This window comes from Oncorhynchus mykiss, chromosome 20 (assembly GCF_013265735.2).
Source record: "Oncorhynchus mykiss isolate Arlee chromosome 20, USDA_OmykA_1.1, whole genome shotgun sequence".
NCBI lineage: Eukaryota > Metazoa > Chordata > Actinopteri > Salmoniformes > Salmonidae > Oncorhynchus > Oncorhynchus mykiss.
The window spans coordinates 19,277,129-19,303,830 of NC_048584.1; the positions used below are offsets into that span (position 1 = coordinate 19,277,129).

Here is a 26,702-nt window from a genome sequence, read left to right on the forward strand (position 1 = left end):
TTATCAGCAAAGGGCAGCCGTTGCGTGTAGCAATCATGACATCACATTTTACCGGAAAACCGGTCCAGATTATTAATACTGTTTACTGTTACCTAGGAATGTTTGAATTCTGTAAACAAAGAGCACAAAGAGAATGCTTGGGGAAATTTCATATTTTTTTTATTGAACAATAAAACACAAAAACAATTTTCACAAGGTAAAAAACAAGTTACCCATATAGAGGTCCAGGTTTTCTTTAAATTCTTCTGAGAGAAATTCATACAGTTCATGATTATTTATTCCTATGCCCATAAAGGGGAAAACACCATATAGTCAAATCTATGGTGATAGTTTCTTGAATAAAACACTAAACAGCTGTATGTTTGACAGCTTCATGTTTGATGTGGAGAGGAATGTCGTCTTTGAAGTTGGTTTTTGATATGGGCATGAGTAGGAGAAATAAATACTTATAGAGTGGGTGACCATCATGAACACTCACATAAAACAGTGCTATGCAGCAGCCTTCTGACTTCTCTCTATAGCCATCCTCTCAAGGCGCTCTGTGTAGAACCCGTTGAAATCCAACCTATGGAATCAAGTTCAAATCAGTTTTGACTAGGATTATAACTATAGCTAAGCCTATCCATTTAAGCAACTAACTAGGATCTATAGGCCAGGGGTTCCCAACTCTGGTCCTGGGCCCTTCTTCCCCAAAGCATCTTAAAGGGAAATAAAGAAAATCACTTCATATTCGTCATCTCCAGCACCATCCCAATATCAACATATGTGAAAAGGTGTTTTTCCAATGGCATCATCCAATTATTAGACAATTAGTAGGCAATGCCTACAAATAATTGGTTAGAATCACACGATGCACACCAATGAGGTCAAGCGTCTTATATCGGCTGAAAGCTTAAATTATTGTTAATATAACTGCACTGTCCAATTTACAGTAGCTATTAGTGCGGAAAAATGCCATGCTATTGTTTGAGGAGAGCTCCAAACAACAAAACACTTTTTTCACTGCAATAGGTTTGATAAATTCACCTCTGAAGGTGAAATGTGTATATACATTCTGAAAACTTGCTCTGATTTATCATCCAAAATAGTCCCAGAGATAACATGAAGTGACGTTTTGTTAGATAAAATCCTTTTTCATATCCTAAAAAGGTCTATATAGAATTCACGATCGATTTTGTATTTCCACTCGTTCAATTTAAAAAAAAAATGAAAAAAAGAAGAAAGGAATCTGTGAAAATCTAATCCTAAACGTTGTTTCAACCAGTCAAATCACGTTTGTATGTATTCCTCAGAGATCCTAGAACGTAACTAGACTTCACTATATCATTAGGGGTGTAGTATATCCTATAGGACACCAAATTTGGTCAGAGAGCGACGCCTTCATGGCACTCCGATGACGCGGGTGGTCTTCACTTGATCGACTCTAACTTTGTCAAAATCGGGGTCAAACAAAGCTAGCTAGATAGCCAATGAGAAACTCTGTATGTGTCGCAAAATGTAGCTGCTAACCTTGTGTGACAGCATGCCTTTTCCTTTTGGACATATTCAGAATTATGAAAGTTACGAAATCTGGTTGTTTTGCAAATGTTGAACTTATAATATGGCTACTAATACTGGAAAAGCTAAATCAAAGTCCAAGTATACAGTTTATGATATTTTTGCAGAAAAATGTCATATGAATGCAAATGTCTCCTTCACGATTTGCCCAAATGTACCTGGGTGACTTCACACTAAATGTCATGTAGTTCGCTCATACTTCAAGAAACTTTGCACATACACTGCTGCCATCTTGTGGACACCATTGGAATTACAACCAGAGTGATGGCTGGAAGTGGGACCTTTCTGTTGGATTTCAAAGATGGTGGTAAAATAAAAATAAAAACGGTTGGTTTCTTCTTTGTATTTTCTTCTACCAGATCTAGTGTTATATTCTCCTACAAGCCATTCTTGTGATTATTGCGACTTTGCCATTGTAATTGTTTGTAAGCTTGTGTAGTTTAAAATGAATCTATGATTGTATGCTGTTGATCTGTTGTTTTTTTGTATGCTGTTCTTTGTATGCCATTTTAATATTTGATAATTAACCAATGATATTAGGCCACACTTGGCCATGATTACAGACACCTGTGTCTTTTGACACTATATAAATGAGTCATCCTGCAGTGTTTGATTATACCCTGATGAAGACAGCTTGGCTGTCGAAACGTTGGACATTCAATTTTTGCATCTGAGCTCCTAGAGTGTGCGGCTCTCTTTTATTTTCAAGTGTAACATGATGTACCAAATTTAGTCAGTGCATTATTATAGGGTAGGCTAAGCATTAGAATAAGCCACCTCAATATTTGCAGCCAGATGGGTGATAATATATCTATAGGAGCTGATCTGTCGTCAGTAGTGTGGAATAATTATAAATGTTAAGGTAAGACGTGAATGGAGAAAGCTGATCCGAGCGCAGCGACGCCTTTCTTTCGTTCCCATCAGTATCGAGACATGCTCCAATGACGCACTTAGTGAACGTTCTCTCTGCGGGGTGTTTTTGCGAAACTCATGTTACATCTTCGGCCAAAATAAGTGTAAGTCTAGATTCCATCGCTATCAGAAACCGAGCACTGTGCAGTAGACCCACCTGTAGATGATGTTTATCATGCTGTGCTCACAGTCGTTGGTGCTGTAGACGCTGAGCTTGTCCAGCAGGTCCAGGAGCAGTGTACTGAAGTTGCTGTCAAACTTGCTGACGGTGGCTTCGAAGCATGAGTATGACTGCAGGGTGTCCACGTGCTCCGCTAGAAACTGACAACGTGGGAAACCACATAGGTAAGACACTTGCTGGTTGGGGAATAGCATAGCATATCACATCATAAATCATGCTATATTTGATAGATAGCATTTCTATTCTGTCTCAAATACTAATTGCCATCATTACAATACTACTGTATTTGGTTGTTGTTCTATATAACATACGCATATAAAACACAGATTTTCATACATGTTTAACCTTTGAAAACACTGCTACAAGTTGGTTAGTGAGTATCTGCTGTAAATTAGTATGTGTGTAGTTACCTTGGAGGTGAGTCTCTTCTTCTCTTGCTCCTCGGTGCGTTCGCTCTGGGTGGGAGGACCCTCCATGGTGCCATGCTCCAGAGACAGCCGGTTCAACTCCCGGTCCAGCTTCATGCTCCGGGTGAAGCGCTACACCAGGAAATACAAAGTATTCAAACCCCTTGACTTTTTCCACATTTTGTTACGTTACAGCCTTATTCTAAAATGTAGAAAATCATTTTTTCCCCCCTCATCAATCTACACACAATACCCGATTATGACAAAGCAAAAACACGTTTTTAGAATTTTTTGCAAATGTATTAACAAAAAAAACCCTGAAATATCACATTTACATAAGTATTCATACCCTTCTTCACTCAGTACTTTGTTGAAGCACCTTTGGCAGCGATTACAGCCCTGAGTCTTCTTGGGTATGATGCTACAAGCTTGGCACGCTGGTGTTTGGGGAGTTTATCCCATTGTTCTCTGCAGATCCTCTCAAGCTCTGTCAGGTTGGATGGGGAGAGTCACTGCACAGCTATTTTCAGGTCTCTCCAGAGACGTTTGATCGGGTTCAAGTCCGGGCTCTGGCTGGGCCACTCAAGGACATTCAGAGACTTGTCCCAACAGGTGAAGGTTCACCTATTGGAAGGTGAACCTTCGCCCCAGTCTGAGGTCCTGAGTGCTCTGGAGCAGGTTTTCATCAAGCATCTCTCTATACTTTGCTCCGTTAATCTTTCCATCAATCTTAAATAGTCTACCAGTACCTGCCACTGAAAAACATCCCCACAGCATGATGTTGCCACTACCATGCTTCACCGTAGGGATGGTGCCAGGTTTCTTCCAGACGTGACGCTTGACATTCAGGCCAAAGAGTTCAATCTTGGTTACATCAGACAAGAGAATCCGGTTCATCATGGTCCGAGAGTCCTGTAGGTGCCTCTTGGCAACTCCAAGCAGGCTGTCATGTGCCTTTTACTGAGAAGTGGCTTCTGCCTGGCCACTCTACCGTAAAGGCCTCATTGATGGAGTGCTGCAGAGATGGTTGTCCTTCTGGAAGGTTCTCCCAACTCCACAGAAGAACTCTGGAGCTTTGTCATAGTGACCATCGGGTTCTTGGTCACGTCCCTGAGTGTGTGCCTTTCCAAATCATGCCCAATCAATTGAATTTACCACAGGTGGACTCCAAGTTGTAGATACATCTCAAGGATGATCGACGGAAACAGGATGCACCTGACCTCAATTTCGAATCTCATAGTCTGAATACTTATGTAAATAAGGTTCTTCTGTTTTTTTTATTTTTTAAATACATTTCCAATAACCTGTTTTCGCTTTGTCATTATGGGGTATTGTGTGTAGATTGATGAGGAAAACAATTAATTTAATCAAAATTAGAATAAGTATGTAACTTAACAAAGTGTGGAAAAAGTCAAGGGGTCTGAATACTTTCCGAATATACTGTAGACACACATTTAATAAGGATCACCAGTGAGAGACACTGTAAAGTCATACACTGAACACTGGGGGGGAGATATTAGGCTACATATCATAATACTGCAGTCAGATTATCTAATGTGCATGAGATGCACGTCAATCCAAACATTCAAAAACACTACATGTAAGCTAAAACAAGCTGCCTTGACGTTCACGGTTTTGTAGTTGCGTTCCACATCCACGCACCTGCATGCAGTTGGTGAACATGACACACACGGACATGAGCTTGGAAAAGATCTTAAGCAGCTCTGGGTTGGTCAGCATGCAGTCCTTCAGGCAGTTGTCCAGGAAGCTGATGTGATGACACAGCACGTCGTCTATGTTGGAGGCCTGGGGAAGACAAGATGGCCTATATTAAGATATTCCTGATCAATGCAGTGCTTGGGACTGTTACGACAGTGTGCACTAAGCCACAGCATGCAGTTATTAGGAGCAATGAAAATAAATGTAATTGGGACTGGAAAAAACGTTTGACCACAACAATCTTGGGTCAAAGCAAAGTAAAGTCTCACGGCTGACATTTGTAACGGATGCCACTACTACAACATGCACAGAACAATTACGATAGACACAACTATAGGCTAACACATTATAGCACTGAATGCTATCAAGGTGAAAAGCAGCCTTGGTTACAATCCACTCACAGATTTCAAGTTCTTCTCCATGATATGCCAGGTGGGCTCCATGACTTCAAACATCATGTAGTACTGGATGTTCTGTACAAAGTTCAGCATGCGCTGTCTCAAGGCAAACGCTGTTGCAAACCTACAGGGAGGAGGAAACCAGATAGCTCATATCAGAACTTGATATTAGGAAGCTGGCACTAGAGAAACAAACAAGGAAGTTAAATGAAGGAGTTTTGTCAACTCACCACTTGGCTCTGTGCAAGGCGTGCTGCTTGGCTGTTTTGTTGCTGATCCACACGTTGCACAACAGCCTCTCGACATGTTTGCAGTAAAAAATGTGCCGGAACAGCATTTGGTATCTTGTCAGCGCTTTCCTGAAAAATAAAAAAATATATACACTGCTCAAAAAAATAAAGGGAACCCTAAAATAACACATCCTAGATCTGAATGAATGAAATATTATTATTAAATACTTTTTTCTTTACATAGTTGAATGTGCTGACAACAAAATCACACAAAAATTATCAAGGGAAATCAAATTTATCAACCCATGGAGGTCTGGATTTGGAGTCACACTCAAAATTAAAGTGGAAAACCACACTACAGGCTGATCCAACTTTGATGTAATGTTCTTAAAACAAGTCAAAATGAGGCTCAGTAGTGTGTGTGGCCTCCACGTGCCTGTATGGCCTCCCTACAACGCCTGGGCATGCTCCTGATGAGGTGGCGGATGGTCTCCTGAGGGATCTCCTCCCAGACCTGGACTAAAGTATCAGCCATTTCCTGGACAGTCTGTGGCGTTGGTGGATGGAGCGAGACATGATGTCCCAGATGTGCTCAATTGGATTCAGGTCTGGGGAACGGGCGGGCCAGTCCATAGCATCAATGCCTTCCTCTTGCAGGAACTGCTGACACACTCCAGCCATATTGTCTTGCATTAGGAGGAACCCAGGACCAACCGCACCAGCATATGGTCTCACAAGGGGTCTGAGGATCTCATCTCGGTACCTAATGGCAGTCAGGCTACCTCTGGCGAGCACATGGAGGGCTGTGCGGCCCCCCAAAGAAATGCCACCCCACACCATGACTGACCCACCGCCAAACCGGTCATGCTGGAGGATGTTGCAGGCAGCAGAACGTTCTCCACGGCGTCTCCAGACTGTTACGTCTGTCACATGTGCTCAGTGTGAACCTGCTTTCATCTGTGAAGAGCACAGGGCGCCAGTGGCGAATTTGCCAATCTTGGTGTTCTCTGGCAAATGCCAAACGTCCTGCACGGTGTTGGGCTCTAAGCACAACCCCCACCTGTGGACGTCGGGCCCTCATACCACCCTCATGGAGTCTGTTTCTGACTGTTTGAGCAGACATGCACATTTGTGGCCTGCTGGAGGTCATTTTGCAGGGCTCTGGCAGTGCTCCTCCTGCTCCTCCTTGCACAAAGGCGGAGGTAGCGGTCCTGCTGCTGGGTTGTTGCCCTCCTACGGCCTCCTCCACGTCTCCTGATGTACTGCCCTGTCTCCTGGTAGCGCCTCCATGCTCTGGACACTACGCTGACAGACACAGCAAGCCTTCTTGCCACAGCTCGCATTGATGTGCCATCCTGGATGAGCTGCACTACCTGAGCCACTTGTGTGGGTTGTAGACTCCGTCTCATGCTACCACTAGAGTGAAAGCAACGCCAGCATTCAAAAGTGACCAAAACATCAGCCAGGAAGCATAGGAACTGAGAAGTGGTCTGTGGTCCCCACCTGCAGAACCACTCCTTTATTGGGGGTGTCTTGCTAATTGCCTATAATTTCCACCTGTTGTCTATTCCATTTGCACAACAGCATGTGAAATTTATTGTCAATCAGTGTTGCTTCCTAAGTGGACAGTTCGATTTCACAGAAGTGTGATTGATTGGAGTTACATTGTGTTGTTTAAGTGTTCCCTTTATTTTTGAGCAGTGTATATACAAATTCAGAACACATGATTATAGTATTGGCATTTGGCACGCCCTGGTTTTGGATCCCCGAGGGGGGTTTCTCAATAGATTGAGAAGCTATCATTAGGGCATAAAACTTTATACAACTTTTTTTTATCCCTTTTTCACCTTCTTTTAACCAGGTCATACTGAGGTCCGAAGACCTCTTACCCAAGGGAGACCTGGCCTTGGATATAGCCCCAGTGTACCTACCTGTTGATAATGAGCGACAGCGGCCACTTGACGATGTAGTCGAAGGAGAAGGCCTCCAGGCCGCTGAGGGCCACCTCGGTGGGGTCGGCATTGATGATGGCCTTCTCCTGCTTGGTCTCAATGGCCAGCACCCGCAGCAGCTGGGTGATCACGTCATGAGGCATTAGGTCAATCTGGGAAACAGGAACAGAGGGTGGATGGATGAGTTCAGTGTGAAGCCCCTCCCAAAACAGTCATATAGTCTTTTATATGTATAGCCTATAGACATTTGCAATTCTGCCCTTCAGCAATTTTCTATTACTGTGCTAAAGTGCATCTATACCGCATCTAATGCGGTAAACAGCAATGACGCCATTTGAATAACAAGATCATAAATGACTTTAGGTTCTCCTTAAAGTAGTCAACAGTGTTCCCAGCTGCTGTAATTATTTCATATTTTTTATTGGTATCCCCAATTACCCAACACAAATAAAATACATAATATAATAACATAATATACATAACACTGTGCCAACTGCTTGAACAGACAGTTTGGTACCTTCAACACATCAACACCTCACACAAAGATCAATAGTGATGCAGTCAATCTCTCAACTTTTAAGCCAGGAGCGATTGACATGCACGTTACTGACATTCACACTCCCTGGACATTAAGTGCAATACGTGCTGCTCTGTTCTGGACCAACTGCAATTTATCCATGTCGCTCTTTGCCGCATGACCACACAACTGGGCAGTAGTCCAGGTGCAACAAAACTACGGCCTGTAGGACCTGTCTGGTCGACTGAGACGTCAAGAAAGCAGAGCAACGCCTTATCACGGACAGACCTCTTCCCATTTTAGCAACCATTGAGTCTGTATGTTTTCACCATGACCGCTTGCTATCTAGGGTTTCACCCAGCAGTTTAGTCTCCTCAACTTGGCTCAATCCCCACATTATTCAATAATAGATCTAGATGTTGGTTTAGGGTTGAACGAGTGATTTGTCCCAAAAACGATGTCTTTCATTTTTAATATTTAGCACCAGCCTAGTTACCCATTCTAAAACTGACTGGAGCTCAATGTAAATGGGTACATTTATTTATTTTAGTGTAATAGCCAACATATATACTGTTGAGTCGTCAGCGTACATAGACTGACACACAGGCTTTATTCAAGGTCAGTGGAAGGTCATTAGTAAAAATGAAAAACAATAATGGCCAAAGACGGCTGCCTGGCTGTACACCATCCAACTCTCAATCCATAATTGAAAGGATACAAATCCATAATACCTATGTTTTTTCAGCAACAGGTTATGATCAATGATCTCAAAAGCTGCACTGAAGTCTAACAGCTCCCACAATCATCTATCAATTACTTTCAACAAATAATTTGTGTCAGTCCCGAGCATGTTGAGTGCCCTTCCTTATAAGCATGCTGAAAGTCTGTCATTGGTTTGTTTTCTGTAAAATAATTTTGTATCTGTTCAAACACAATTATTTCCAAAAGTTTCCCAAGTGCCGGTAACAGGCTGTTTGAACCTCTGATATTCTTGAGCAGCGGAATGACCTTTGCCTCCCTCCAGGCCTGAGGGCACACACCATCTTCTAAGCTTTACAGTGACGATGTGGCAAACAGGAGTCGCAATGTATTCCGCTACCAACCTCAGCAATTTACCATCCAGGTTGTTGGTACCAGTTGGCCTGTCCTTATTTATAGATAGCAACAACAAAAAAAATGCACCTCTTCCACTCCCACTTTGTGGAACTCATAAACTACAGTGCTTGTCTTTCATTATTTGGTCCGTTATGTATGAATATGAAAGCTCAGCGGTTGATGTTTGCATGTCATGCCTAAGATTGCTAATCTTCTCAACAAAAACGTTATTAAAGTGGTTGGCAATATTATAGGGTTTTGTTATGAACAAGCCATGTGCCTCAATGAAGGCACCTGCCTGATTGATGGAGCGGAGTTGGCTTTTATGCCTAGAATTGAACTTAAGGTACAGACATTTTTTGCAAATGTCTGAAAATAAACAAATAAATGAAATATCACATTTCTTACTTAAAAAAAAATTGCATTATTGGTTAAGGGCGTGTAAGTAAGCATTTCACGGTATATATATTCGGCGCATGTGAGTTTGGACACACCTACTCATTGAAAGGTTTTTCTTTATTTTTACAACGTAGAATAATAGTGAATACATTAAAACTATGAAATAACACATATGGAATCATGTAGTAACCAAAAAAGGTTAAACAAATCAAAATATATTTTATATTCTTCAAAGTAGCCACACTTTCGCCTTGACAGCTTTGCACATTCTCTCAACCAACCTCATGAGGAATGCTTTTCCAACAGTCTTGAAGGAGTTCCCACATATGCTGTACACTTGTTGGCTGCTTTTCCTTCACTCTGTGGTCCAACTCATCCCAATCCATCTCAATTGGGTTGAGGTCGGGTGACTGTGGAGGACAGGTCATCTGATGCAGCACTCCTTCACTCTCCTTCGTGGTCAAATAGCCCTTGTTGAAAAACAAAATGTCCCACTAAGCCCAAACCAGATGGGATGGTGTATGCTGCTGAATGCTGTGGTAGCCATGCTGCCACCAGCAAAGCACCTCCACACCATCACACCTCTTCCTCCATGCTTCACAGTGGGAACCACAAATGCAAGATCATCTGTTCACCTACTCTGCATCTCACAAAGACATGGCGGTTGGAACCAAAAATCTCACAGTTGGACTCATCAGACCAAAGGACAGATTTACACTGGTTTAATGTCCTTTGCTCACGTTTCTTGGCCCAAGCATGTCTCTTCTTCTTATCGGTGCCCTTTAGTAGTGGTTTCTTTGCAGCAATTTGAGCATGAAGGCCTGATTCACACAGTCTCCTCTGAACAGTTGATGTTAAGATGTGTCTGTTACTTGAACACCGTGAAGCATTTATTTGGTCTGAGGTGCAGTTAACTCTAACGAACCTATCCTCTGCAGCAGAGGTAACTCTAGGTCTTTCTTTCCTGTGGCAGTCCTCATGAGAGCCAGTTTCATCATAGCACTTGAAGGTTTTTTGCGACCTTCATGCCTTAAAGTAGATGGACTGTTGTTTCTCTTTGCTAATTTGATCTGTTCTTGCCATTAAATGGACTAGAGGCATCACTACAGAAACCATGGTTCGAATCCAGGCTGTATCACAACCGGCCGTGATTGGGAGTCCCATAGGGCGGCGCACAATTGGCCCAGCGTTGTCCGGGTTTGGCCGGTGTAGGTCGTCATTGTAAATAAGAATGTTCTTAACCGACTTGCCTAGTTAAATAAAGGTTAAAGGAAACACTTTTTTTCGTCACAACTGAACGTATTTAGAAGGAAAGAAATTCCACGAATTCAATTTTAACCAGGCACACCTGTTCATTGAAATGCATTCCAGGACTACCTCATGAAGCTGGTTGAAAGAATGCTAAGAATGTACAAAACTGTCATCAAGGCAAAGGGTGGCTACTTTGAAGAAACTGAAATATATACACTTTTTTTGGTTACTACATGATTCCATATGTGTTATTTCATAAAGAAAGGAGGACCAAGGCACTTCATATAATTAATTAAAATGCCTTTATTTGTATGTTCAATAGAAACCAAGTTTTTTCTTTTTTTATCTGACACATTTTGGCTGCATGGCCAAGAAATAATAATAATAGTAATAATAATAGAAATAGTACAATGTCCGCTTTTGAACAGCTTTTCCAATTAGCCCTAATTAGAAGAGGGAGTGGTTACAAAATTGATTGGACACACCTAGTAAGCAATACTATACACATTAAAAAGTTAAATACTGTAGCTATGTTATCATAAATATACAACTCCAAGCTAGAAGTATCAGAACACATAGAAAGGTAGTTCTAACCTTAAATATGACTGGGAGAAGTGTCAAGAATAAGAAATAAATATATTCCATAGTCACTAGAACACAGCAAACATGAACAACAACAGTCTAAACATAGCTGAGGGCAATTGAGCAAAATGTCCACTAGATGACAGCAAATGGACCTATCACGACCCTACAGGAAGGGTGAGAAATCCATATCTTCATTTAAACCAGGGTACTTAGTGGCCTGTAGTTTGTAAATCCATATCTTCATTTAAACCAGGATACATAGTGGCCTGTAGTTTGTAAATCCCAAAACGTTCCCTTTGTTTTAACTGTTTAAGACAGTCCCCTTTTCCTTGTTGAAAACATGCTTCAGAGTGCTCAAGACCTCAGACTGGGGTGAAGGTTTACCTTCCAACAGGACAACGACCCTAAGCACACAGCCAAGACAACGCAGGAGTGGCTTCAGGACAAGTCTCTCAATGTCCTTGAGTGGCCCAGCCAGAGCCAGGACTTGAACCCGATCTAATATCTCTGGAGAGACCTGAAAATAGCTGTGCAGCGATGCTCCCCATCCAACCTGACAGAGCTAGAGAGGATCTGCAGAGAATAATGGGAGAAACTCCCCAAATACAGGTGTGCCAACGCTTGTAGCGTTGTACCAAGAAGACTCAAGGCTGTAATCACTGCCAAAGATGCTTCAACAAAGTACTGAGTAAAGGGTATGAATGCTTATGCAAATGTGATATGTTTTTTTGTTTTAATACATTTGCAAAAATTTCTAAAACCTGTTTTGGCTTTGTCATTATTGGGTATTGTTTGTAGATTGAGGGGGGAAAAACTATTTAATCTATTTTAGAATAAGTCTGTAACGTAACAAAATGTGGGAAAAGTCAAGAGATCTGAATACTTTCCGAATGCACTATATTAATGGGGATTTGGCAGTTCTAACAGTTTCTTGATGGGCACATGCCTATTAGAAACCGGAAGAAGCCGTTTCATAAATGATTCATATGTGGCATCAGGTTGTTCCTCATCACATACATCAGACCAACAAATATTTTTCACATCTTCGACATAGGAATCATCATTACACAATTTTAGGTCCAATCTTTGGAACTTTGGTTTTTATAGATATGGCTATTATATTATGACTACATCTGATGGGTGTGGATACTGCTCTAGAGCAGATTTCTGCAGCATTAGTAAAGATCTGATCAATACACGTAGATGATTCAGTTCCTATTCTGTTTGTAAATACCCTGGTAGGTTGACTGATAACATGAACCGGATTGCTGGCATCGGTTACAGATTGAAGCTTCTTTTTGAGTTGACAGCTTGATGACAACCAGTCAATATTTAGGCCACCCAAAAAATAGACCTGTTGATATCACATACATTATTGAGCATTTCAAACATCTAGTCCAAATACAGACTTTTAGCACTCGGTGGTCTATAGCAACTTCCTACCAGAATAGGAGGCAGATGAACCTGTAGCCATATTACTTCTCCGTCATCTGACAGAGGCTGAGAGAGGAGCACAACAGGAGTATGATTCGACATACATAGCAACACCTCACCCATTTGCGTTTCTCTCTTTTCTATATATTCTAGAACCATGTATAGCTACTACAGAATATAAATGTTTTCTGATGTTAGTAAGTTGTCAATTTCATGAACCTTGTTCCTCAGAATACATGTTAACATGGGCTATTTTTAGTAATTTTCAAATCAAATTTGATTTGTCACATGGGCCAAATACAACAGGTACAACCTTACCATGAAATGCTTAGCCCTTAAAAAAAAAAACTCTGCATTATTGGTTAAGTAAGAAAATATTTGCTAAAAACATTTAAACAATAATACTTTTTTTTCTTTTAACTATAAGGGCTTCTGCTTGTTTTTCTGCTTGTTTTTAGTGCTACCCTGAGAGGCAGATGTGAGGTAGAGATGTCAGTGACATTCACATTTGAGCCAATTATACTGAATGGGCTGCCCATAGTGAGCTTCTTCCTAAGGTAGACGGTTTCAGTGCAAAGAATAGAAATCAATTCTATGGGCATGTGATTATTGCTGACAATACAATCTGAGTTAACAGTTAAAGGAACATACTTTATGTTACTTACATTGACTGCACTTATATTTCTCTGGGATATACTGTGATACGATTTCCATGTCCTGCTTATTATGACAGGGAGGACTGGAGCGCTACCTTACCCAGACCGTCACTCTCAAACTTTCTTCAAGTACTGTAAGCTATATGCTCAGACAATGCGAACTTTCTTCAAGTACTTATTTTGGGAAGGTTACATGAGCCTATTCATTCATCATAATGCATGCATGAAATAATATTTCAAAACATAATGTGTACAGTATGTATTTTAGGTCATGAACCGGAATGAATAAGGAATTAGGCTCCTATCCTTAATAACCACTAGATAGTGCTGTTGTAATCAAAATAGCATAAATTACAGACTGGTACTCTAGCATATTTACCTTCAGGTCATCTTTGAATGGGTCTGTGTTAGCAGTACTCATCCTCAGAGCCAGCTCTAGCAAGGCCTCCAGTCTGGGAGGGACAATGTCATCAACTGGCTTTTTGAGCTCCTCTTCCGTCAGGTCCATGAAATGGACAAAGAAATCTCCCTTGTCCATCAAGAAGTAGTGCTTGATTGACCTAGGGAGAATACATCTCTTAGCATATAACAGAACATACCAAATTCGAAAAACCCATCAGACTTTATTGACCTATTTATAGTTTTGTTGTTGTTTACCTAAGGCGTGCGACCAGCTCCTTCTCCTCCATCAGGAAGTCAAGGAGGACCTTACTGGCGTAGTAGTAGGATTTTTCTATCTGCTCCACGTAGGCTCTCTCCTTGAGAGTGTAAAGGACCTCTTTAGCATCCGGACAAGTCACGTCCCGGCCACACTCTCTCACCACATTGAGATATTTACCTATAGAAGAGGACGAGAAGAAAAACCAACTCAAACAACTCAGAAAATGATCAAGAACTTGATACTATTAGTTTTTCAAAGGAACACAGTGAATTGCACTGGGCATTGTCAGGATACACTAAAAAGTGATCGGAACAAATCTGATCCAAATAGTATGATGCGTCTTACCTGTACTCAAAATTTTGTCTGCCATTTTCTGAAGAAAGGATGGAATTCTGTGCTGTACGATTGTGTACCGCTGATCCCAATACTTGTCGTTGTAGTCCTCCTGGATCTTCTCTTTCTGTAGCTCGTGCTCTTCAACCATGAATTCACTATGAAGACAAAATAAATCACCAAAGATGTGCTGAACTAACTCATTGTCTGAAATCTAAATTGTGTCTTAAGTCATGTCCAAGCCTGTGACCCAGTAGAAAAGTACTGATGTGATTCAATGTAAGAACTGTGGTAAATGAGTTGAGCGACAAAAGACTGTACCTGTAAGGGTCCTTGATGATGCCTCTATAGATCCATTTCTCCAGTATCTCAAAGTAAGGGACACTAGCTGCTTTCGTGAGGTAGAGGCAGAGTTCCTGGGCCTGACTGTCTCCAGTGTAGTTGAAGGTACGATCGTGAAGGAGGCTCAACGTCGACCCACCCATGCAGTCTCCTTTGTCCACCGAGGAGGCTTTGAAAACAGAACATGACACCCACTGATTAAATAGACATCAATAACCTTTGGAGACATTTTTTTTATACTATGAGTACTTTTTACTTTGGGCAGTCTGCAACAACATACCTTAATGACCATACCACACACACAACCATCACCAAATCATCATAGACCATAAAACAAGACCGGCATAACACCACTGACAGGTCAGTCTAAGCATAATACAATTGAATGTCCAAAAGTGCACCCAAAAAGCAACGCAAATATATCTACCAACGACATTATATTGTATGATCGAATATATGATCCATATGGAACATACAGTGGGGCAAAAAAGTATTTAGTCAGCCACTTAAAAAGATGAGAGAGGCTTGAACTTGCACAATTGGTGGCTGACGAAATACTTTTTTGCCCCACTGTATATAGATGTTTTATTGTTTGATCATGAAGGCTTTACCAATGAAGGCTAGGATCTCCATGGTCCTCATGGTGGGCTGGATGTAGAACCAGAGCTTCTGCAGGGAGAGCATGCCCTGCCTGTGGAGGTGCTCTAGCTGGGTCACCAGGATCAGATACTCCTTCATCAGGGTCCTCATGGCTGCCGTCAGGGCGTGGTTCACCTGGCCGTACTCAAAAGACGACTTCTCCTCAGTGAAGCTGCCAGACATAACACAGCCAAAATGTTATGCCAGAAAATCCAAATGATTTGACAACACAATGCACATTTTCCTTTGATACATCTCCAGATGGTGTAAGGATCTACATTTGAGTCTAGCAAATGAGACAATAAAGGGAAATATAGCTGCTTAACCTTAAAGTTCACTCACCGTGCTATAGTAGAGTAGTATGAGGCAACTGGTAGTACCCTATTGACCAGCTCCTTGATGGACATGTCAAGGGTTGGGTCAACGATGAAGGAGCGATTCTGCCTCCCGAGGACAGGCTGGGCCGTGATGTCTCTGCCGTCCACACCGACCAGCACAAAGAGCAAATCATCCACCAACGCCTGCTCCTGGGCTGGCAGGGGCATTGTACCTGATCATAAAATACCAAAGAGATTATTTGTGGTGTGCTCATCCTCATAATCGCTAAACATACCAGGTACATTTTCACAGATTTTGTTATTACATGAAAATGAGCAGCCACTCAGTCAGTGTAACTATGCAGGAATTTCATGAAGTCAATCAAAATGTGTCAAAGTGAGATATGAGGAGCATTCATACCAATGGCCACTGCTGGGTCTCCTGCTGCTGTGGCACCGGTGATGAAGTCCCCATTCAGAGCAGGACGGTCATACACCCAATTGGGAAACACCGGGTTGGGCTGAGTGGGGTTCTTTTTGTTGTGTCTGTCCCTCAGCATCTTTCGTGTGATTTCAGCAGACTGCAAACATGGAGGGGGGGGGGGGGGGGGGGGGGGAGTAGTAGAACTTTGAGATGTATTCAACTCTAGCCTTTTCAAAACAAATTGGTCCGGCTCACTTGAGGTAGTCACATGCGGGCCAGGACTTTTTCCTGAATACATGACCTGACCTAGTAATAGTGAAAATATGTAATAGACTATAATAGGGCATCAGGCCTTTCCTGGTCAGGAAGACAATATCCTGGCCCTAATCAAAATTAACCTTAAAATGACACGAGTACACACCTGGGGCACATTGGAGCTGGCAGTGACATTCCCCAGCTTCTTGCGCAGCTCTTCAAGTTCCTGCATTGACATCTTAGTGCTGGTTGGAGGGATAGCAAAGGTTGTACTTGTTGTCGCATTAGCAGACACTTCAGACCTTTCTTTGGCATTCTGTTGCAGACATTGGAGGATCTGGAGAAGATCAACGCACAACACAATGTTATTGGGACATAACATAATACTGTACTGTACTTGACATTTGAACAGTGCAGTTGTCGGCATCTGAACAACATTAGATGTAAAATGTAAGTGATTACCTCTTTATCCTCACTAAGCTTTGATAGGAGGTAGACCAGTGGGTCCAGGTTGCGGACATTTTTTGACTTGAGCTCATCATATTTCCTTAGGAAGTCCTCTGGCGTCTTTGAATACTCTGCTATTTTGACCTGTGAATGAAAGTTGAATCAACGTTGAAAGTTTAATGAAAGTTTAATCATCTGTAGGAAACGCATAGGAAGATCATCATCCTATGAAACATTTGCCAATAACTTCCCCATCAATCACCTTTGCACTGTGTGCAGACACTGTTGTGGTGATGTAAGGTGTCCTGTTCTTCTGCAGTAGATCAATAAACACTTCTGCCCCATCACCTCCTCGCACATGAAGCAGACTGAGCAGCTCATTGACATCATGGTGTATCCGAAACTCACTCATGGCTCAAGCAGCTGAAATTAGAAAGGTAGTGAGAGTCAATAATCAAACCTCTGTCAACTCTCTAACAACCAATCGGTTGAATAATGTCATACTGGCAGTTCATAGTTGAAGCATGCAAATGTGTAAATGAATGTGGTAAATTGCAATCTACCACCACAGTCCTGATGTTGCAACTTCTCTGGCTGCATAGGGACAAGACTTGTATTGTTTGAGATTCTAGCGGGTGCCCTAGTACAGTGCGGTTCCCAACCAGTGGTACTAGGAACCCTGGGGGTACTTGCCCTATCCACAGGGGGCACCTGAGAAGACTCTGGGCCAATTGTGCGCCGCCTTATGGGACTCCCGATCACGGCCGGTTGTGATACAGCCCGGGATCGAACCAGTGTCTGTAGTGACGCCTCTAACACTGAGATGCATTATCCTTATACCGCTACGCCACTCGGGAGCTAGTTACGTTAAATTTAAAGTAGGGTCTGAAAATAGAGCTTTTAACTATCTAGCTCCCTGGTTAGCTAATGAACGGAATCTTAGCAATGGCAGCATGATTAACAGCATGCAACATGGATCGCTAGCTAGCTGTGTAGCACATTACCTGAAGCCTCTGTTGACTACAAGCAGTTACCGCCACGCCAACTACCTGCAAGTGGCAACCAATGGTAGCAACACAACGTGTACTCGGTATAAGATTTTTCATAATAAAAGTTTAGATATAAAATGCTTTAATTAAAAGTACTTCGTATAAAGAGATTTACAACATCTCCAACAGAGAACACATTTGTAATTTTAAATCTCTATTGTATGACCGACAGCAAGCAGAATAACATGTATATTTATTCATTAACTCTTATTTTGGAGTTACGACATACCGGAAGTATACAGTAACGACGTTACAACCCGGAAAGAATACCCTCTTCTGTTAACGTTTGAATAAACAAGAATGACCCATTTGTTTTAGGAAAAGATTGCAAGCGACGTGTCAAACATATATAGTTTATTTCAACTAAGTAATATCGATGTCTCGTTTAGGGTATTTATGTTTGGAATTTATCGAATGTGTGTAGCAACGCCCTAATGCCAGCCACCTTGTTGGGGAAAAAGAGCCCCGTTGTGTTTACAAATCGATAAGCATTATTGTTACCCTGAAGTGTAATAATAGTGGTGTTTTTTGACGAAGAAAATATGGCCGAATTGCATGTTGTGGAGCAGAGTGTTACTGCCACAATAGAACAAACCGAGCACCGTGATGTCCGAGGCTCTGTTCGGCTGGCTGCTTCGCCCACTCTCATGGTTTCACCGCGGAGTAGCTTGCCTACCAGTCCTGGGGTGTCGAGTACTAGTAGAGCGGTGTTTGGGTTCCCAATGAAGAGCAACCTCAGTTCCCCATCGGAGCAAGCCGAGAAGCCAGAATCCCGCTGGGTTTGCCTAAATGTCGGTGGAACCTATTTTGTCACAACCAAACAGACATTGTGCAGGGACCCCAAATCGTTCCTGTACCGATTGTGTCAAGAAGATCCGGATTTGGACTCTGACAAGGTAACATATTCTATAATAATATTTTTTGGCATAACGTTCTATCATGAATCAAGGTGCATCAATGTAGCATTCATAATGCACTGCCGCTCATCACGCACGAGATGACACCCAAACACTTTAAAATGCCTAGTTAAAATGTTAGACAATTGTAACACTCATTAAAGTGTAATGCTCAGCCATTTTACAATAATGCATTATTTTATGTGCATGTGAAGAAGCACCAGAGAAGCCTTTATCTGACACTCAAATATGTAATACACACTTTTATAAATATCCTAGGATGAGACGGGTGCTTACCTAATCGACAGGGACCCCACATACTTTGGCCCCATTCTGAATTACCTGCGGCATGGGAAACTGATCATGGACAAGAACCTGGCAGAGGAAGGTAAGACTGTATAAATGGTCCCCAAAGTGTAAAATACAATCCCTGTCACACACCATGCTTTATTTAGAATAAATAAAATTGTCCAATGGTTAGTATCATTTAAACAAAACAACAAAAAAAAAACCTTTTATTTAACCAGGTAAGCTAGTTGAGAACACAAGTTCTCATTTACAACTGCGACCTGCCCAAGATAAAGCAAAGCAGTGCGACACAAACAACAACACAGAGTTACACATGGAATAAACAAGCGTACAGTCAATAACACAATAGAAGAAAAAAAGGTCTATATACAATGTGTGCAAATGGCATGAGGAGGTAAGGCAATAAATAGGCCATAGTAGTGAAGTAATTACAATTTAGAAAATTAACACTGGAGGGATAGATGAGCAGATGGTGATGTGCAAGTAGAAATGCTGGTGTGCAAAAGAGCAGAAAAGTAAATAAAAACAATACAGGGATGAGGTAGGTAGATTGGGTGGGCTATTTACAGATGGTCTATGTACAGCTGCTGCGATCAGATAGCTGATGTTTAAAGTAAGTGAGGGAAATATAAGTCTCCAGCTTCAGCGATTTTTGCTATTTGTTCCAGTCATTGGCAGCAGAGAACTGGAAGGAAAGGCGGCCAAAGGAGGTGTTGGCTTTGGGGATGACCAGTGAGATATACCTGCTGGAGTGCGTGCTACGCGTGGGTGTTGTTATCGTGACCAGTGAGCTGAGATAAGGCGGTGCTTTACCTAGCATAGACTTATAGATGACCTGGAGCCAGTGGGTCTGGCAACGAATATGTAGCGAGGGCCAGCCGACTAGAGCATACAGGTCGCAGTGGTGGGTGGTATAAGGGGCTTTGGTGACAAAACGGATGGTACTGTGATAGACTGCATCCAGTTTGCTGAGTAGTGTGTTGGAAGCTATTTTGTAAATGACATTGTCAAGGATCGGTAGGATAGTCAGTTTTACGAGGGTGTGTTTGGCGGCATGAGTGAAGGAGGCTTTGTTGCGAAATAGGAAGCCTATTCTAGATTTAATTTTGGATTGGAGATGTTTAATATGAGTCTGGAAGGAAAGTTTACAGTCTAGCCAGACACCTAGGTATTTGTAGTTGTCCACATATTCTAGGTCGGAACCGTCCATGGTGGTGATGCTATTCGGGCGGGCGGGTGCGGACAGCGAATGGTTGAAGAGCTGTATTTGGTTTTACTAGCGTTTAAGAGCAGTTGGAGGCCACAGAAGGAGGGTTGTATGGCATTGAAGCTCGTTTGGAGGTTAGTTAACACAGTGTCCAATGAAGGGCCAGATGTTTACAGAATGGTGTCGTCTGCGTAGAGGTGGATCAGGGAATCACCCGCAGCAAGAGCGACATTGTTGATATATACAGAGAAAAGAGTCAGCCCGAGAATTGAACCCTGTGGTACCCCCATAGAGACTGCCAGAGGTCCGGACAACAGGCCCTCCGATTTGACACACTGAACTCTGTCTGAGAAGTAGTTGGTGAACCAGGCCAGGCAGTAATTTGAGAAACCAAGGCTGTTGAGTCTGCCGATAAGAATACGGTGATTGACAGAGTCGAAGGCCTTGGCCAGGTCGATGAAGACTGCTGCACAGTACTGTCTTTTTTCGATGGCGGTTATGATATCGTTTAGTACCTTGAGCGTGGCTGAGGTGCACCCGTGACCAGCTCAAAAACCGGATTGCACAGCGGAGAAGGTACGGTGGGATTCAAAATGGTCAGTGATCTGTTTATTAACTTGGCTTTCGAAGACTTTAGAAAGACAGGGCAGGCTGGATATAGGTCTATAACAGTTTGGGTCTAGAGTGTCACCCCCTTTGAAGAGGGGGATGGCAGCTTTCCAATCTTTAGGGATCTCAGACGATATGAAAGAGTTTGAACAGATAGGGGTTGCAACAATGACAGCGGATCATTTTAGAAAGAGAGGGTCCAGATTGTCTAGCCCAGCTGATTTGTGTGCTTCCAGGTTTTGCAGCACTTTCAGAACATCTGCTATCTGGATTTGGGTGAAGGAGAAGCTGGGGAGGCTTCGACAAGTGGCTATGGGGGGTGCGGAGTTGTTGGCCGGGGTTGGGGTAGCCAGGAGGAAAGCATGGCCAGCCGTAGAGAAATGCTTGTTGAGATTCTTGATTATCGTGGATTTATCGGTGGTGACAGTGTTTCCTAGCCTCAGTGCAGTGGGCAGCTGGGAGGAGGTGCTCTTATTCTCCATGGACTTTAGTATCCCAAAACTTTTTGGCGTTAGAGCTACAGGATGCAAATTTCTGTTTGAAAAAGCTAGCCTTTGCTTGTATTGGTTCATGACTTCCTTGAAAAGTTGCATATCGCGGGGACTATTCCATACTAGTGCAGTCCGCCACAGGATGTTTTTGTGCTGGTTGAGGGCAGTCAGGTCAGGAGTGAACCAAGGGCTATATCTGTTCTTAGTTCTACATCATGTGACTAAACTACTGGTTGTATCTCTCAGGTGTCCTTGAGGAGGCAGAGTTCTACAATATTGCATCACTAGTAAGGCTGGTCAAGGAGAGGATACGGGACAACGAGAACAGGACATCTCAGGTATGTCAGGGAAATGCAGACATGATGAATGGAAAGGCCTTGGACCGGGATGGACGATGCCATTGCTGTTGTGAAATAACACATGCTAAACCAAACACTAAAATGTCAGAGGATGAGTGTGTTTACAAGTCTGTTAGTGTGTATACTGACACACTCGCACACATGGCACTGTTCAAAAGCTAAACATTTACTGGCAAGTTAACCCTAATGTGTACAGGTGGCTTTTATTGTAGTGTCTGTTTTTCTCTTAGGGCCCAGTGAAGCATGTGTACCGGGTGCTGCAGTGCCAAGAGGAGGAACTCACCCAGATGGTGTCCACAATGTCAGATGGCTGGAAGTTTGAGCAGGTGGGCCTAATAGTCCTCATGTCACACTTGTCTTTAAATCCATAGGTCATTGGTGGTAAGTCTGGTTATTTTTGAAATCTCAAACTTTGCCTAAAATTTCATGTGAAGATGACTTTTAAGCTAATTTACAATCCCACTTACCCTTTCCCATTTCCCCTCACAGCTCATAAGCATCGGCTCGTCCTATAACTATGGCAATGAGGACCAGGCTGAATTCCTGTGTGTGGTTTCCCGGGAGCTCAACAACTCCACTAACGGCATTGTTATCGAGCCCACTGAGAAGGCCAAGGTGAGATCAGCATTTGAGAGTGTCTGGAACTCATGTGTTGGGCATGAAGTCAGAAGATTCTCGCTTGTAGGTGTAACATCAAAGTTTTTCAGGCGTTTCCGACTTCAAAAGTGGTCTAATGTGTAGATTGAGCTGCATTGTTTCCTTCAAATAAGATCATGAAATTAGCCGGTGTCTAATCTCGGAAACCCAGAACTAAAGTCTTGCATAATTATGTCAGATGCTCGATTAGGTTCTGGGGGCAGATGTGTTAGAAAAAGATCTAAGAACGAGGAATGGAAGCAGACCTGTAGCTCCACTCCCCTCTGCAAGTCTATGGGCAAAAAGTCCCCTCTCCTTCCTAAATTCGAAAGATGCGAACACCTGCGAAACTGTGATTTGTCCAAATGATCAGTGACGAAAACACCTGAGCATCGTCGCATCCCACAGTCGGTTGACAAATGCTACGATACCATTTATATTACGTGCTTCTGTCCGTGAGAGATTAGCCAGTGCCTATCTCTCCCATTCATTTTGGATTGAGGTGTATATACTGTTGCTGGATCTAGACTGACACGTTTTCTCTCCCTACAGATCCTCCAGGAGAGAGGTTCACGGATGTAAAGAGACTCCCAGGCCTGAGCTCACCCTTCTCAGCTCATGTGACATTTCCAGACGTCTCCTGCACCACCTCAGCCATGGTTCATATCTTTACCCCTTCCACCACCAGCCCGACTCCTCCTTTCACCTCTCCCTCCTCTTGGTGTGCCTTTCCACAGTGGGGGGGGGGGGTTCCCATCCTCCTCGCCTACAGTGCTACAACATAACCCCATTGCCATTTCTTATTCTCAGTTATATTCGTGTGAACATTTTGAGGGATTCTGAAGAGATGACAATAGAGTATTTATTATTAAATGTAATACTTTTTGTCATAAGTTTGATTTTGAAGATTCCGGTTTTGCCCCTGATCATAGCCCCCATCTTGTCCATAGTACATCCACACAGAGCTAAATCATTGTCACTGTCCTCATTCAGGTGATCACACAGCTAATGGGGAGGCGTTTCCTTTTCTGTCTGGCTTTGTTGACTTGGTGGAAATCTCCTCAGGACTTTAAAAGGACAAAAAAAGAAAGCCGAAAAATCTACTGACTGTGACCTGCCCCCTTCTACAACCCTGAAGATTCACCTATTGGGTGAGAGGATGCTGTAAGCAACATAGCTCACCCTCTGACCTCCACTCCTAGTCCTTACATCTCCACAGCTGGAGCGCTAAGACAGTTCATAGTTGCTTGGGAGGCTGAAAGCCGAGAGGTGGGGCTAAGGACAGAGAAGTAAGTCACAGGAATATTCTACAGCCCTCAAATTCAAATCTGGACCTCAAAGCCAGTTCTACTGCTTTTTTTTGTTTTTCTTCCCCTCTAATCGTGGACTGATTTTTAACCTGGGACACCAGGTGGGTGCAATTAATAATCAGGTAGAACAGAAAGCCAGCAGTAGTCCGGACCTCGTTGGGTAAAATTTGAACACCCCTGTTCTACAGCATCTCTCTTTTGGTCTTCTTGTGCAGTCAGTCCTGGTCTCACAGCAACTCTTGCCCAATAAGACCAGACGATAGTGGGGAGATACAGACCCTTGTCTAACAGAGGCTCCACCCCACCGTAGTTCATCAGTGACTTCCACTGCTGAGCATCCATCACACACATTTTATTTTTGGCTCGGGTCAAAGTCCTTTCTCACCAGGAGGGCACATATTTTCTTACAGCCGTACTAAGGATGTTTCCGTGCAAAAGAAAACACACAACTTAAAAGACTAAACCACACACACATGTACACAATTGTCAGGCATGTGAGGAATATAAATCTATATATAATGAAATTATATGGAGAAAAAAAATGAATGCAAATGATGTAGTTATTCATTTCTGTTTCATAGTTGTTATATTTGTGTAGTATGGTGAGTTCTATTCCGTTGAGCGAGGAAATATCACTCCTAAACCAATTTTCCTGAGGTGTTTCCCCCAATGACAAAGGTGTACGTTTGTGTATGTAGTGCCTCTGCTATTCATCAATTATTAAAATTATGATCAGCGACCCCGTTTTTCAGCGACACAACTTCTAAGTAGATTTTTTTTGTTACCTATAACCCTTTCAAATGATCCTTCTCGCAGATATACTATTATGTTCTCTTGCATATCTTAGAATTGTAATCGGAGATTAAAGAGACGGGTTATTGAATAAGCTTTTATTTGACATCGAAAGATGGTATGTGTCCTATACAGTGGTCTTGTGACCCTGTTGGACTTGTATCCATCTGTATGATGCCTCAAAGCCTAGGGCCCCTTTTCCCTCTGGCAATGCCTCTGGCATTTAATTTTCATGCCAAATGCCACTCACTCTGCATTTGCCTGTTACACACCTTGGTGTACATTCAGTTAACAGCTTTGCTTAACATTTTGCAGTATTTACTGTGTTAATTCTAGAGTATGCTGAAAGGAATGTTTTAAATGCATACGTTTGGATCTTTTTATAGAGTAGACGTAACCACAGGAACATTGGGTACTGAAAATTCTGCATGGATGTGACTTCAGCTTTCGATTTGTTACATTGGGGGAAAATAAGGAAATTATACCTTGTTTCTCACAGTGTCACATCCCTCTGTGCCAACCAACAGTGATGGGTACCTAGCTTGTCTGGAGTATACCTCTTATTATTCACATATCATTGTCCCAGGAGTAAATCCTGGCATTACCCCATTTGTAATACTTCTGAAAAGTTCAATTTATTCGGTCAATCTGACTGTGTACTTAAAAGAAGTACCCCACAGGTAACCAATATCACATCATTTTTGTTTTACTGGCGTCACAAAATCCATACACCTTTTCCTGTGTATAATGAATATTTGGTGCAATTATGTTATATCAGCATGATTTAAGAATGCGTTCGGCTTAAAACACACAAATAATTACCTGTGCTGTTGTCATGCTCCATGACTGTTTTATCAGACTCTAGAGCTCTGACAATGTTGCTATGACTTTTATTTCTCCTCTTGGAGTGGATGTTGTGCAATTCTACTACGAAACTGGGACAAAAGTGCAGTAGTGCACAGACTGTGCTGCTAGAAGAATGCCTGACTGTCTGATAGAGAGACACCTTCTCCTCTTTGGGCCTTTTTCAAAGCTCCCAGAGGTTGTTCTATTTCCCTTTGTCGTGTCCAGTGTTGTGCCTTTGACCTGTGTTGTGCACAGTTGTCCCCCCCTCCCCCGTGGTTTATGAGGCTCATATCGGAAATGAAAATCTACAAGACACAGAGGGACTCGCATTGAGTGGTCCTCGGTTGGTTCAATCTCCCATTATTAGTCAGTGAGAGGAAAAAGCCCCCTGGAATAGACCTTTACGAGTCTATTCTGTCGTCAAGACTAAGGCCTGTTTGTTCATGTATAATGCAGATTATCAAACTTAACTCCTTTTCTTTTAATGCCAATACTTTTGAACCAAGCCTCCCGTATTGACCCCTGTAGCTCCTGAACCTTTGCCTGTCGCTGCATTCTTCCGGTTTTCTTTCCTGAAATGTGTGTAGACTGTAGGTGTGGTTGGCTTTGTAAGTTTATCCCACAACCGAGGCAGAGAAAAGGAGACCGTAGTTGTAATCAAAGCAGTGCCCCAGTATATCTTAGTAAAAACCAGCAGTGCTTTTTTCTTTTGGAAAAACGGCGACTGCATAAGCCACGTTTATTTGGCTTTCTCTCTTGAATTGCATGTTTAAGGCAATTTATGCTGTTTATTTTGATGCCATGATAACTATACTGACAGTTGTTTTACTGTATTGTTTGCATTCACTTTTGAAGCACTTATTTTTACGTTCAGTGTACCCAAATGTCTCCTTTTGACATTTATTTGTTTTGTTTATACTTGCAGATTGATTCATCCGATTTTGAAAGGGAACTTTTTATTCGGATAAAAACGATCATTGCAAAAAAAGAAAGTGTTCCCCCATCACTGTACTATTCAGATATTTGTGCAATTTTAACAAATCTGCAAAAAAATACTCTCATTCTGGCACGTAAAAACATGAGAGCATGCATTGTACTAGAGATTGTTATGTACTGGAATTTGTCTGACCTCTGTGTTAGTGCAAGTGTATTTGGTGCATGGTTGGAGAGCATAGGGAAGGCATGGCTCTGTGTTAGGTGTAGATTTTTTGTGTGGAACAGTGGGTCTGCAACTAGAAGTATTCTCTAATCATGCTTTGTTTTTATGTTGTTTTTGTATCCTGTCATGTCAATTTAACAGTAGGTCTAGCTAAAAAAAAAAAAAAAGAACTAGCTTAAAGTTAACCTCAAATTAACATACACTCTTTGTCAAATGAAAACTGAACAAAACTGCATACCCCAACCTTGGATTTAGGATCAACTCAAACTAAAACTCCACGAGCAAAATGAAAAGGATCATTTGAATCCTGGCTCATTCTGCCATAGTT

At 42.3% G+C, this 26,702-nt stretch overlaps 2 protein-coding genes across 3 annotated transcripts; one reads left to right on the forward strand and one right to left on the reverse strand.

Annotated features, from left to right (window-relative positions):
* Positions 1-142: 142 nt before the first annotated feature.
* LOC110499147 (gamma-tubulin complex component 2) lies at positions 143-17,821 on the reverse strand. Of its 2 annotated transcripts, none has more exons than XM_021576091.2 (18): positions 17,716-17,821; positions 16,974-17,134; positions 16,727-16,855; positions 16,431-16,601; positions 16,007-16,166; positions 15,611-15,818; positions 15,241-15,440; positions 14,609-14,798; positions 14,300-14,445; positions 13,951-14,131; positions 13,673-13,853; positions 7,336-7,508; positions 5,405-5,533; positions 5,178-5,298; positions 4,720-4,863; positions 3,061-3,189; positions 2,627-2,790; positions 143-565 (listed from the first exon to the last, which is right to left on the reverse strand). In XM_021576091.2, exons 2-18 carry the CDS (start codon positions 17,121-17,123, stop codon positions 490-492), a joined length of 2,652 nt encoding a protein of 883 aa, XP_021431766.2. In that variant the 5' UTR covers positions 17,124-17,134; positions 17,716-17,821; the 3' UTR covers positions 143-489. The 2 variants fall into 2 exon arrangements, with proteins under 2 accessions (XP_021431766.2, XP_036811821.1); XM_036955926.1 differs by lacking the exon at positions 17,716-17,821 and adding an exon at positions 17,275-17,489.
* Positions 17,822-17,994: 173 nt separating this feature from the next.
* Positions 17,995-26,541, forward strand: LOC110499149 (BTB/POZ domain-containing protein KCTD5). The gene is made up of 6 exons (XM_021576095.2): positions 17,995-18,656; positions 18,936-19,044; positions 21,519-21,610; positions 21,862-21,957; positions 22,121-22,246; positions 22,820-26,541. The coding sequence occupies exons 1-6, from the start codon at positions 18,303-18,305 to the stop codon at positions 22,847-22,849; spliced, it is 807 nt and encodes a 268-aa protein (XP_021431770.1). The 5' UTR covers positions 17,995-18,302; the 3' UTR covers positions 22,850-26,541.
* Positions 26,542-26,702: the final 161 nt, after the last annotated feature.